At 38.7% G+C, this 14,038-nt stretch overlaps 2 protein-coding genes across 7 annotated transcripts in view; one reads left to right on the top strand and one right to left on the bottom strand.

Annotated features, from left to right (window-relative positions):
• Nucleotides 1-5,050, bottom strand: part of PHKB (phosphorylase kinase regulatory subunit beta) — a 258,770-nt gene extending 253,720 nt beyond the window's left edge. For 2 of the 5 annotated variants that reach the window (XM_019456028.2, XM_019456027.2), the window contains exon 1: nt 4,924-5,046. In XM_019456028.2, the coding sequence (XP_019311573.2) occupies nt 4,924-4,999 (76 nt within the window). In that variant the 5' untranslated portion in view covers nt 5,000-5,046. Of the gene's footprint in view, nt 1-2,655; nt 2,769-4,923 lie in introns of all 5 variants that reach the window. The other 3 variants (XM_019456029.2, XM_019456030.2, XM_019456033.2) reach the window with 3 other exon arrangements.
• Nucleotides 5,051-5,121: 71 nt separating this feature from the next.
• Nucleotides 5,122-14,038, top strand: part of ITFG1 (integrin alpha FG-GAP repeat containing 1) — a 349,880-nt gene continuing 340,963 nt past the window's right edge. The window contains exons 1-3 of one of the 2 annotated variants that reach the window (XM_019456034.2): nt 5,122-5,517; nt 7,225-7,297; nt 13,232-13,377. In XM_019456034.2, coding sequence (XP_019311579.1) covers nt 5,310-5,517; nt 7,225-7,297; nt 13,232-13,377 — 427 coding nt within the window. In that variant the 5' untranslated portion in view covers nt 5,122-5,309. The remainder of the gene's footprint in view (nt 5,518-7,224; nt 7,298-13,231; nt 13,378-14,038) is intronic. The other variant, XM_019456037.2, reaches the window with a different exon arrangement.

Raw genomic sequence — 14,038 nt, 5'->3', positions numbered from 1 at the left:
TTACTGATTAACTACTGAATTAGGCTGAAAACAAGGCTATAATGTATAAAAAGAAGAGACATGTAAAATAAAGAAAGAGACATATAAAAACCAAAAGAACCAAAAAAGAAATAAGTAAAGGAAAAAAGTAAAGTCATGCTGATAAACTCACTTAGATGTTAATAAATTTAGGGAGCCAAGATAGAGTTGTGATACTTCATTTTAAGGAGTAACTTTTAAAATTATCATTTAAGAATAAAAGTAAAAATGCCAAGACATTTCTTAGCTCATAACAATTACCTCAAATAATTTAACTGCAATACCAAAGTGACTGCTATTGCTGCCTAACTCTGTCAACCTAACATATTGTGTAACTGTAGTAGTCACATGGAAAATGAAAGCAATCTGAGGTACTGCATGCTACACTCCTTCCCTAATTAGTTAATTATTTTCATTATGGAATTTGCCTATAAATTCATTGTCTTGTACATTTTACTCCAAGGTTCTTTAGATTCTTTAAAGAGAAACCTGGACCTCCACATTATCTCTTTGGATTTAAGCAGTCAAAACAAAAGAAATTCAACCAAAGCACACACTGACACATCAGCAGTCAGAGCACTACTTAACAAGCATGCACACACATAAACGCAGGATACACACTAAATTCAGTGAAGAGTAGAAACAAAGACAAAATAGTAGAAATAAATCCAAGAGGAATAAAGAGGGTTACAATGCATAAAACAATCTAGGTAACACCAGAAGTTAATTTTCCAAAATCAAGGTACTAGCTTCCATTTTTGCTAACACTGAATAGTGTCTAGCCAAAAGTACCAGGGAAAAGCTCCGCTGTCAACTGAGAACATACTTTTAAATAACTGTTAAATGAAATTATTCCTTAAAACACTCTCCTACAATAGTAATGTCCAAAGAACCATAATAGAAGAAAACAAATCAATTCCAATGCAATATTTCTCAATTAGTAAATAAACTATAAATGCAAACCACTCTAAGTATTTATTTTAACAGATGAAAGATTTAAGGATTTTTTTAGAGCCATTACTAAGTTTTGGTTAGGCGGACCCCCCCCCCCAAAAAAAGGTGTAAATGTTGAAAGTAATTTATAAGAAATCAGTTCTTTAAATGGCTTAAACTATGAAGTTTAGTATATTTCTATTTTGTTTCTTGGTGCATTCTATTTCAATTTAATAATATGGTACTGGAAACGCTTCTTGTGTATGCCTTCAAACACTCAATATAATGTTAAAGTACAGTTCTTAGGTTTTGAAATTTTCAGAACTGTTGATGCATAAAAGCATATCTTTAGTATTCTGTTTCCCTATAACTGCTGAATGACTTTGCTAAGTGCTGGAAACCCACCAAGCCCTTATTAGGAAAGCCTAGATAGAAAAAGAGTCCAGTGCTTAAAATACAGAAAACACAGTCCAAAGATATATGTCCTCTTATTCTTAGTTCAAAGATTAAATCAGTAATCAACTGGCAATGTTACATATACCATTTTGTTATTTAGCAGATGACAACTGAAGATAAGGGTCATTTTTGGGCCTTAATAAAAGCTTTCCTTTATATCTGATTGTGATTCTTCTTTAAGCTCCTTCCTTTTTCATGATTTTCCTCCTCAATCTTGCCAAAACAGGATTTAAAATCTAAATGGAAATAAAAGGGGAACCACTGTCAGGATTTAGGCAGGCTCATCTCACATTTACCTGTTAATGAGTCCTGAGGCTCTGCTTAAGGCATATTTGAGACAAAAACCAGCCTCTTGACATTAGGCTTCTGCAGAGTGTTCCCTTAATGAACAGGTTTTAAATGGCCAAAATGAAACACAACCTACAGAAAAAAAGCCCTAAAGACTTTAGTTGTGATTTTAGCTCTATGGCCATTAAACAAAGGCCTTTTTTTCCTCTGTAAAGGTAGACTAGATACATCAAAAGACCTGAGTTCCTAATGGGAATACAAAGGTGGTCTCTCTTGGATGCATGAACTTCCTTAAAATTGTTTTCAAAATCCTGGGCACTCATCAGGGGAGCAATCAGCTTTCATCAAGCTTGCTAAGGGTCTCATCAACATGACGGTCCATGTTAGTCTAAGAGCCATTGTGCAAATGCCTCCTCCAGCCCTTATACCAAAAAGCCATGGGCTGGAAAGCAGAGCAATGGCCTTGAAACATGATAGTCTGGAGACCTGGGGCAAATTGCTTCACCTTTGTGAGCTTCCATTTCTTGTCTATGAAATTGTATGTAAAAATACCTCTTTCACAAGGAGTTGATAAAGAGTAAATAATTGTAACCCTTACCAAAAACTGCTGATTTATAAAAGTTATCTCCATTATGCAATAAGACAATAATCACTGAAGAACCTTTTTAAGTACCCATTTTACAATTGAGTGTCCCAGTTACTGAGGAACTAACCCTGGTCAAACAGAGCTGATGTAAAGACAGGTTTCCAGTCTGCACTTCTCATGCCCTACACAACTCCACTACAGGCCACATTCAACACACAGTACAAACCTGAGCCTAATAACAGCAGAATTGGTACTCGGGCTTGGGACCACCAAAGAGGAAATAAAACTGAAATGACATTATGTGGTGACATCAACCTTCAGAATCAAAGATATCTAAAATTACCAAGTGACCCTTTTGGGGTCTACACACTTACCGGACCTTAAGAAAGCGGGTGGAGAAGAGACGATGGCATCAGGTGAGTTGGCCATTTCAAATTGTTGACTCTAATCATAAGCGTCGCAGGCTAAACTAGAGCAATTTTCAAAACTGTTTAGTGAAGGTTAGAAGCAATCAGCGTTAGATTAATTGAAAGCAGTGTGAGCAGTTATTAACATGATGCAGTGTGCAACAAAGGCAATAATTGAGGTTCATTTTAATTTTATTTTCTTTTTAATGACTTGAAAATTTGATTTTCTTTGCTTTGATAAATTACATTTGCTTATATGGATGAGGCAGGAAATACATAATATCCACTTATTAACATTACATAAGAGTGGCATCCTCTATTGAACAGTGCAGTGATTATGCTACTATGTAACAATGCTCAGAACTTTGCAGTGACATCTATATCAGAGCCAGGTTAGCCCAAGTTTCAAACTAGGCTGAGTTTATATATTCTTCTAAAAGTAACAAACAGAATCAGATTGATTGTTTTCAATGACATAGGAAGTCAAGGATTCATTCAAGAAACCATATAGTCAATACCTTACAGAGTTAGAACCAGAAACCTCAATGAATTTGAATGACTTCAAATAGTATCTATCTCTTACTACAATGATATAAACAATATAGGAACATCCAACATTTATACTATGCATTTAACTACTTTGCACATGAAACTGGACTTAAGTGACTGCATTCAACAAAAGTTAAATAAAATTTGAGTTTTTTTCTCACTTAAGAAAGAGAAGGTAGGTTTTCAAAGCTCACTGTTATGACATGCAATTCAGAGAAAATAAAAACTGGAAAAGAAAATAAATCCTATATGCTTATTAAGAGGAAAGAGAAATGCTGTAAAATAGATGTGGAAGGCAGAGCTCAGTTCCCTGTTAAGAAAACTCAGGTTACTCTCTTTGACCAGATATTATCAATCCAATTCCCTTTATAGCCCAAATAAACAATTGTTAGCAGTCAATCAATACTTCAATATGACACAAAAATTTTAAGTGTGAAACACAAATATATAACTATACCAACTATATTTACTCTTAAATGTACTAAGGACTGTTAAAAAATTCTCTCATACTTCTGTGGTAGTTTTGCTATAATCTAAGTAAATAAGCGCAGAACTTTATAAATAAAGTTTAAAAACATAATGGATATTAGCAACAAAGATTAGATGAATTTCTCCTGTATTATTTATGAAATTAGATACTTTATTCAAATTTAAAAAAGGAAAACTACACAAGGGACAACCAAGAACTTCATAAATTGGGTAAAACCCCAAACATAATGGGGGCATATTAGCTGAGAAAAAAAAAACCCTCTAGGGATCGATGTAAATACAGACTTAGTTTTCTAGGGCTATGCCTTTCCTTAACAGTAGCATCTTTCAACACTGACAAATAGTAATATCAATCCTTTAAAAGGGAAGATTAAATGAACACTTGTCATCCCACCATCTTTTGTTTTGTAAGCACACTTTTAGCTCAAGATTACATACAGCCAGCCAGAAACGAGGGAAGTTTCAATCCTGTCTCTCAGAGGACTGATGGGCCCTAAGTGCTAACTTCAAAGACGTGACTTTGCAATTTGAACAAGTCAGTTCAGGACACTTCCAACTGTAGTAACTGCCTGCGCAGCGTCTTCTGACCTCGGTGGCTTTGGATTTGGGAGGCACAGCTGGGAACTTTGTGTCCTGAGGCCACTTGCCCAGGGAAGGAACCCGCTAGAGCCCTTAAGCACGCTCAACGTGACCCCCTTCATAGCCTAAGGCCCTGTCTCCACTCAATTTCTGCCACATAGTAATCGGCTAGGGCTCAGAACTTGTGAAGAACATAAAAGGGAGATATGAAATAAAGCAAAACTTTTTTGCTGGCAGTTTTCTAGGACCAGATCATAATCACATCTAAGAATGAAGCTATTTGATTTTTGAGGGACGACCCACTGTCTTTCCCAGGAACCTGGCAGCCGCCTGATTTCTAAAGAGTAAAACTCCAGCTTTGGTGGACACCACCACCTAATTTCTGAGCGAACACACACGAAATAGCGTTGGGGAAAAACACATGTAGTCGGGGGCACCACCAATTTGGGAGGTGGGGGTAAACATGAAGAGGAAGGCCGGGACCGCAGTCTGCTTTCTAAGGGGAAACACGCGGGCACAGGTTCAACTCCAGGACCCCGACCAGCCTCCCGCCCAAGGCGCTTGAGGGGGAGCACCACCCTGGTGCAGGGGAGGGGGTGTCTCCCCAGCCAGCCAAACCTGAGCGCTTGGCCCGGGCTCTTCGCTCCAACACCTTCCAGTTCCCTTCAGCCATGAGCCCCGCCGCCCCCACCATCTCTCTCAGGCCGCCGCCTTTGCCACCGCCCCAAACGCCGACTGTCAGCTCCGCCCGGCCGGCCCCGCCCCCACGCACGACACTGTCGGGAGGCGCGCCGGCCGGAAGTGAACGCAGGGGCGATTTTCGACCCAGCTTCACGGCCTCCCAAGAGTCAGAGGTGTAGTTCTAAGGGAAAGTGAGAGGGGAGCCGGTGGCGGCTCGTACGGGCGGGGCGGCTGTGCGCTTTCTCTCTTGGTCGGCAGCACGGTGCTTTCCGGCTGCCGTCAAGCGCGGCACTGGGCCGGCGGGCGGGGGCCGAGGGGCTGCCATGGCGGCGGCGGGCCGGCTGCCGAGCTCCTGGGCGCTGCTGGCGCTGCTGCTTGGGGGGCTCGCACTGCTGGGAGTCGGGCCGGTCCCGGCGCGGGCGCTGCACAACGTCACAGCCGAGCTCTTTGGGGTCGAGGCCTGGGGCACCCTGGCGGCCTTCGGAGACCTCAACTCCGACAAGCAGACGGACCTCTTCGTGCTGCGGGAAAGTCAGTGCTTGCCCGGCCCTCCCTCTGTCCGCTGTCCCTGTGCCCCTCCCGGTGTACCCCACACCCTTAGCCCGGATGGCCACTCTTCCTGCATTTCCCAACCCTTCTCTCCCGACCCTGTCTCTCCCTTTATCTCCAGCATCCTTTGCAGTTTGCCCGTTCTCTCCATGTTTTCCAGCCCCTTGTCCTGGCCTGACCACCCCACAGTTTTATTTACCCACATAAGTCCTGGAAACACCCCAGTTTTTTTTTTTCCTGAGAAGCCGTAGGCCTTCACCCACGTACCCCCTCCTCCGCATGGAATCACCTGCCTTTCAAAGTCCTTCCTGATTCCCAGGAGTCTTTGTAGCTTGCCTCTGCGTTCCCTCCTAAAGTCCTTTCGTTCCTTCCTGCTTTACTTCTTCAATTCTCCTTCCCCTTTCATAAACTGGAAAAGATGCAACTTGACAGTGTCTTCTCATAGGGGACTTTTACCTACCTCATTTGCCTTATTCACCTGCCCCTCCTCTTTTTCATGGTCCCAGCTTTCTTTGAACCTACTCCCCACTCCCCAACGCCCTAAACACTCCACAGCTCACACAAGCATTTTGCAGGGGCCACTGATAAACTCAGTGTCTCCTTGGGAAAAGATTCTCAAACTGTAGGTTCTTCTCCCTCCTGAGCTGTCTAGTCTTTCATATGCACCTGACCTTTTCCCTCACTTTGGTCACCACCGTTGTCTTCCAAATCTCTGCTTTCCTTGTCAACTCGAGGTTCTTAGGAGTTCTTTGCTTTAACTAAACATCACTAAACAAACTTTACTGTAAATTTTGATGCTGACCACGGGTATTAGAGGGTCTTAGCATTCTTTTGAGTACCCACAAAACTGGGTAGGTCAAGGCCATGAAGAAAGGAGGTGAAGCGGGTTTATACAGAACTCAACTAACAGGATCTTGGCTTAGGTTTATTGGGCTCTTGCCACGATACCAGAACCCCCTGGGGACCCTGTATATTTTTCCTGTCTTTGTATGACTATGTATCTATTGCAAGAAAGGTGCACACTATCAAACCCCTAGCTACTCCATCCAAACTGGATGCAGAGACTCTCCTCTTAACGTTAAAGATGGCTTGGGTTTAATTAAACCATTTCAAAAGTCTGTTCAATGAGTCCTCCTGAATGTATCCAATGAGTTCCAAAGATGCACCATCCTAGGGAATGGTTCCATAGGAGCCACAAGAGGAGGGTCTTGGAGGATACATCTTTTTCTTCTTAAGTATGTAGTCATGTCCTTGTTACTAGTCAGATACCTACAGTAGGAGTTCCTGTGTCCTTGGTGTGATGCATCTGCGTGATGAACTAAACAGCTTATAAGGGGTCATGTTCTTGGGGAAACAAGGCTTGACATATACTATAATTAAAAGGTATGTTCTTTACATGGTTAAGTCAACTGATCTGATTCCTGGCAAAAAGCCATTGGTTTCAGTTTGTTTTGACCAATTGTTCATCCTTCCTATTTCTCTGCTACTTTTTTAACATTGAATTTGTGATATACTATTAGGTATCTCCATTCCATTAGACAGGTAGGACTCACCTTGAAAGGGCATAGTAACTAGAGTAAAATGAAAATGTTATTGTTAAGAACAGCACCCAGAAAAGCTTTTTGTAACTACTGATTGGAGGTGTTACCTAGAAACTTTTCTCTAATATCATGTATTCGCTTCTTTTAGGAAATGATTTAATCGTCTTTTTGGCAGACCAGAATGCACCCTATTTTAAACCCAAAGTAAAAATATCCTTGAAGTAAGTACAAATGTATCTGTTCCTATAAAAAACAATCATTACTGTAATGATTGATATGTAATAGCTAGTTGGGTTGTCTTTGAAATCAATTTTATTTAACTGTGTTGACACAAAACCACTAGTTATGAGGTGTGAGTAGCAAGTAATTAGTTAGGAAAAATAGTGAATATACCAAAGTTTAAAAGTCATTTACTTTTGAAAACAAATTAATAAATTTGAGTAGATCACATCTGTTCCTGCATAAACACCCTTCATTCTCTAGCAATATAGTACCCCTTCATGAATGTGTTGGGGATTGTCCCTCATCCTGAGTGTGCCGGTGGGAACACAGGCTTGTCAGGTCAACTATGTATTGAGGGTGAGAGGGGGGCTTCATTTGCACTGGGGAAGTGGTGTTCTAATTTCTTTTTGTTTGTTGACTTGTAGGTGATGAGTTTTTTAAGGTTTATTTTGAAGGAATTTAAATCAAGCAGAAGTCTTTAAATGTTCAAATAATAGTTCTTTCATTTATATGACTGGCATTGCCTGAAACTCAGTGATCTTCAGTAGTGAGCCAGCACAGTTTTGAAACATAGAAGCAAGGATTGATTGCTGGATGGTTCAAGGAAGAAGAAATGAGTTAGTGCATACTAAGGTGGAAGCTTCCAGAAAGTTACAAAATTTCAGTGAACTTCAGTACAATTTAGGTAAGGGCTTTCAAGTTTGGCGACACAGCATTAACAAGATGGCAGTAAGCATATTGTGAAGAGGAGGTGGAAAGATTTACCTAACAGAAGTGTAGGGTGTACTTTGGAGAGTTTTGGACCAAGAAGATGAGATTAGGGCAGACTAGGAACCTTCATAAATATCAGAAAGAGTTTGAACCCAATCCCATGAGAAGTGGAGAATGATAGGTTGTTGTTTAAAGGAGAGATGAAAAAACAACAGTATTTTAAGTTTATTTACTTGTTAACCATGTGCAGGATGAATTGGTTTACAGAAAGATCAGAGGTTACTTAGGAAATGGTTTAAAAAAAATTTAAATTCCTTTGTGGGTTAATAACTGCCCAGAGTCTACAATATTTAAACTCACACTTATGTTTTAAAAAATGGCCTTAAGTTAGAACATTGAAAGGAAAGTTTTAAATGGACAAACAGAAACTCACCCTAGTGAGAAATTTTCCTACGTACTGGATATCAGCATGCTTGGAGTGGGAACAGAAAGATAAATATTATATACAAGAAATGACTTGCTTACAAATGATTTTTCTTGGAAAGAAATGTTTGAACTACAAAGGACTAGGGTTCCACTAAGTTAAAAAAAAAATCCCAATTCATTTCATCTTCTTGATTAACAAATGCAGTGTTGTTTTCTATACTATTACAATTTAGAAACTTGTTTTTATTTTATTTATTTAGAATATCTTTCAAAGCATATGGGGCTTCTGGGTGGCTCAGTCAGTTAAGCATCCGATTCTTTGTTTCAGCTCAGGTCATAATCTCACGGGTTCACGGGTTCAAGCCCCGCTTTGGGCTCGGTGCTGACAGCACAGAGCCTGCGTGGGATTCTCTCCTTCTCACTCCCTGCCCCTCCCCCCTCAAAAAAAACCCAAAAACCTAAAAGAATATTTTTCAAAGTATAAATAACTCTCCTTCATTCTTTACTTCCCCCGCTCCCTTGTTCCTTTCTCAGATGCAACCACTTTTAAAAACTTAAGCTATTTTTTTCTGGTGCTTATTTCCGTATTTTAAAATAAGCTTTTACACTGTAATCTCTTTAGTAATTATCTTTATCTCTTGGATTTTTGTTAGCATAGATGAGGGTTTACCATCTTTAAATTATATCATCTCAATTATCATTATATCATATTTTTAGTTAAATCAATAAACATTGTTTACATTTTGACCATGTAGATTCTGTGCACTTCAGAACCAAGAAGCATACAGTATTTCATTTTTTTTTTTATTTTTTTTAATGTTTATTTATTTTTGAGAGAGAGAGAGAGAGCGCACGAGCAGGGGAGGTGTAGACAGAGAGAGAGAGACACAGAATCCGAAGCAGGCTCCAGGCTCTGAGCTGTCAGCACAGAGCCCAACGTGCTCAAACTCATAGACCACAAGATCATGACCCAAGTCAAAGTCAGACGCCCAACCAGCTGAGCCACCCAGGCACCCCCGTATTTCATTTCTGTAGCGTTTTTCCTCCTGCTGTAAATGGTTGCTTTTTAAAATCAATTGCAGGGGCGCCTGGTGGCTCAGTTGGTCGAGCTTCCGACTCTTGATTTCAGCTCAGCTCATTATCTCACTCTTCATGGGATGGAGGCCTGAGTTGGGCTGCATGCTGACAGGAGGAGCCTGCTTAGGCTTCTCTCTCTCCTTTTCTTTCTGCCCCTCTCCCGCTCATGTGCACACTCACACTCCTTTTTTCTCCCTCTCAAAATAAATAAACTTGAAAACAATCAATTGCATAGTTTTCTGTGTACATATCCTTAATTTCTTGGTAGATGTTGCATATCGGCCAAATATCTATTGTACATTTTGTTTTCCCCTTTGAGTCCTATACACTTCTGCCCAATCAGTTCATTTTTAAGCCTTCTGCAAGGTTAGTATTTGGAGACTTTCCCTTTGCTGTTCTTTGTTGGATCCCTCTTTCTTGGATCCTGTGCCATTTTATTCTTAGCTTCTTCATTTACTTCCCTGGAATGCATCCTTTAGGAAATTCCTGAGATAGAATGTATGGTATGTTCAATGTCCCCCAATTTTTTTACTCTTAATAATTTCATTGGCCTATAGTCTTCTAGCTTCATGGGTTGCTATTTTAAAATCCATTGCTTTTCTTTCTTCTAATCCTTCTAATGTGACTTGTTTTATTTTTAATTTTGGAAGCTATTAGGGTCTCTCTATCCCTTTTGTTTTGGTATTTCATGATGTTGTACCTTGATATAGATTATTTTTTATTTATTATACTGGGTATTAAGTGGATCCCTTCAAACTGGAAGCTTCTATCTTGGGGGCTTTTTGAAATGTTCTTATTTCTTTAGTAATTTATTTGTTCTATCAGGATTCTTATCACTTTGTTATTGGACTGCTGAGTCCAACCTTTATTCCTTCATTTTATCTGTGTTTTTGTCATTTCGTTTTGTTTCCCTTTCTAGGAAGTGTTCTCACTTTTATTTTAAGCCTTCTATTGAATTTTTTATTTTAGCTGTCATATTTTTTATCTCCAAGAAGTTTTCTTTGTTCTCTTATTATCCTTTTTTAAGCAGGCTGTTTCTTTTTGTTTTATGGACATACGTTCTTCTCTTATGTCTTCAAGTGTAATTTGAAGTTTCTTTATTCATCTTACTGTTTTGTTCAGATTCTTTATTGCTATTTTTTGGCTCTCTTTGATATTCATAGTTTTCTTCAAAAAGCAGGGATATCATATTTAAGAGTAAGGCAATAAAGAACTAATTGGAAAGTCTTTGCATGGTTGAACATGTCGCCTGTCTCTTGCCCTGTGGTCATGTTCCTGGCTGACTAGCAGTCCAGGAATAGGGTAGAGCTGGAGGAAGGGTCAAACTGTTCCTTCTGTAGACTTTCCATTAACCCCCTGTTTTTAGCTTATGGCTAAAACCTTACCCTCTGTTGTAATTTAACTCTCTAATGCATGATTAATAAACTCTGTGGTCCTTGTCTTGCTAAGAGAGAGAGACAGAGAAGGGACCATCACTCACAATACAGACTTTCAGTTTAACCTGTATTCAGCCTTCTGCATCACTCTTGTGTTTCACAATTTCTGATGACTCCAAATTCTGGGCCTCTCAGGTGTTCTGGGCCAAAAGCTTTTCTTCTTAAGACTTTACCTTCAGACACTTTAGCTTACAGTTTCCTTGCCATTGTAAGTCCGTTATCAATATCTTCCTTCATGATCTCTTTGTTTCTGAGGGGCTATACCTTTTTTGTTTTTAAAGTTCATTCCATATAATTTTAGTGGATTCTTTGAAAGAAGAAAAGATAAACACATGAGTTAATCTCATATCTTTAAATGCTTCTACTTTGTATTTTTACAATCATAAAGAAGCTGGGTATTTATGACAATAAAACCTTGATTAGGTTGGGGCGCCTGGGTGGCTCAGTCTGTTAAGCTTCCGACTTCAGCTCAGGTCATGATCTCATGGTTGGTGAGTTTGAGCCCCGGGTCCGGCTCTGTGCTGATAGATAGCTCAGAGCTTGGAGCCTGCTTCAGATTCTGTATCTCCCTCTCTGTCTGCCCCTACCCCGCTTGCACTCTGTCTCTCAAAAATAAGCAAACATTAAAAAATTTAAAAAGAAAAAGAAAAAAAACCTATTGATTATGTTAAATTTCCATCTAATCCTTTGTAATATATTTCTATCTATTCCAGAATATTTTTAGCCCCAAATTATGAATATATATAGACAGGTATTACTGCCAAGTATGTGCAGTATATGTTATTGTGGATACATATGTACACATGCACATGAAGAGGCCTCCACCATTAGATATAGTTTGCTACTGTATCTCATAGTAGCGTGTATGGTTGCTGTATCATCATTTTTAAACAGGTATTTTTCATGGAAAAGTTAAAGTTTTATTGGAATTATTTGAGGAAATTGGCATTACCAAAATGATTTTATCATAATGAAAATCAATTTTAGAGACTGACACAATTTGAATTTCTAGCTACTAGTAGTTTGCTATTAGCTTTTAGGTTTAGCTACTTAATTGCTACAAACTTCAGTTTCCTATTCCATTCAATAAGAATGACCATACCTATTTCAGGTTTGGAAACTTATCAGTTAATAGCTGTTAAGCATTGATGTAATGTGTGGGACACAGTAGGTAGATGCATCATGATAAATCTATAGTATTGTTTTTCTTCACCCTATTTAACCTTTTCAGTATTTTTCTCATTTTCATCTTAAATAAAATCTGATATATATATTTTTAGAACTTTGATGGTATTTTCAAAATAATTATATATTTGAAAACTTGCTGCCTTGCTATTTGCTCTAAATGGAATTAAATATAAATTGAACACAAGGCCTATTTTTTTGGTTGGGTTATTCAAACTGTGTTATGACAAGACATGCTTTACGTTTTCAATGTTAATATAAATAAATTCAGAATTATTTCACTTTAATAACGTAGTATTAGGTATATGTGTTTTGACAGTATATTGCCAGGTTTAGTAAAAAGAACTTATTTTCCATTGTGAATATTGAATATCTTTCAGAAATAAAATGATTAATTTTCACTGTAAAATTTCAAATCTGCATTAAAATCCAAAATTAAATATTTCACAAATAATACCTTTTAACTGATAAAGTGACAGTGCTTTAACAATTGATTATGAGCTTCCATTTCTTTTTTTTTTTTTAAGTTTTTTTTTTAAAGTTTATTTATTTTTGAGAGAGAGACAGAGCACGAGCCAGGGAGGGACAGAGAGAGGGAGACACAGAATCTGAAGCAGGCTCCAGGCTCTGAGCTGTCAGCACAGAGCCTGATGCGAGGCTTAAACCCTTGAGCCGTGAGATCATGAACTGAGGTGAAGTCGGATGCTTAACCAACTGAGCCACCCAGGCACCCTGAGCCTCTATTTCTTATAAGCCAGCCAAATACACTAGTGTCCTTGACAAAAGAACTAAGTAAAAGGACTATATTAAGCAGTGCATGAATGTAAAACTGTGCTTTCTTTTTTTTTTTTTAACTGTGCTTTCTTTTGAAATGTTTTAGATTTTTTATTTAAGATAGCTCTACCTTCATCCTGAATTATTTTGTAGACCAAGGAGGCTTACATACATGAAGGATAATAAGATAGTAAAGATGAGAATAAAATTAACGTGAAACTTTAAATTTTGCATTGAAAATATTTGTATGTAGTACAGATATAGAGATGTTGTCCTTTTCTATTATAGACTGACTAGATACCTTAAAATGTGTGTTTCTTATAGGAATCACAGTGCATTGATAACAAGTGTAGTCCCGGGGGATTATGATGGAGACTCACAAATGGATGTCCTCCTGACGTATCTTCCCAAAAATCATGCCAGCAGTGAATTGGGAGCTGTTATCTTCTGGGGACAAAATCAAACATTAGGTGAATTTGTTTTAAGAGTTCTTAATATGTGTCTTTGGATATTAAAGGAAGAATATGCCTTTTATTCTTAGGTAAATGTAACAAAAATATTGTTCTGAAATCAGTTCAGTAATGCAGTTCTTAAGAGTCTAATTGTAGGGGCATCTGGGTGGCTCAGTTGGTTGAGCATCCGACTTCAGCTCAGGTCATTTTCTCTCAGTTGTGAGTTTGAGCCCCACATCAGGCTCACTACTGTCAGCACAGGTCTGCTTCTGATCCTCTGTCCCCCTTTCTCTCTGCCCCTCCTCTGCTCCCTCCCTCTCTCTCACTCTTCAGAAATAAACATTTAAACTTAACAACAACAAAAAAAAAAATCAGTAATTGTAAAACTTTTTTAAAAGTCAATTTTTTTATTTTGCAACCCAGGACTAGTCTGGGGTTGAACAAACTCTGCTCTTGCTAACTTAAGAGAGAGAATTATTAAAGGATTTTTATGGCCTATGGAATTATTGGGATGGCTAAAGAACACGTTCTAGGTTGACCTTTCAGGAACGATCCCCAAAGCCTTCAAGGAAGGCTTTTTACTGTCAGAACATGGCCAATTACACAATAACTATTAGGATGACATTGTGTCTGCTGTGACCCTCACCAGCCAAATGGTTACCCTGCACCCTGCCTCTTG

The sequence above is a fragment of the Panthera pardus genome, unplaced genomic scaffold (assembly GCF_024362965.1).
Source record: "Panthera pardus isolate Hobbes unplaced genomic scaffold, ASM2436296v1 HiC_scaffold_18, whole genome shotgun sequence".
Classification (NCBI taxonomy): domain Eukaryota; kingdom Metazoa; phylum Chordata; class Mammalia; order Carnivora; family Felidae; genus Panthera; species Panthera pardus.
Note: the sequence above shows the minus strand (reverse complement) of the source record. Positions and strands in the feature narration are given on the sequence as shown.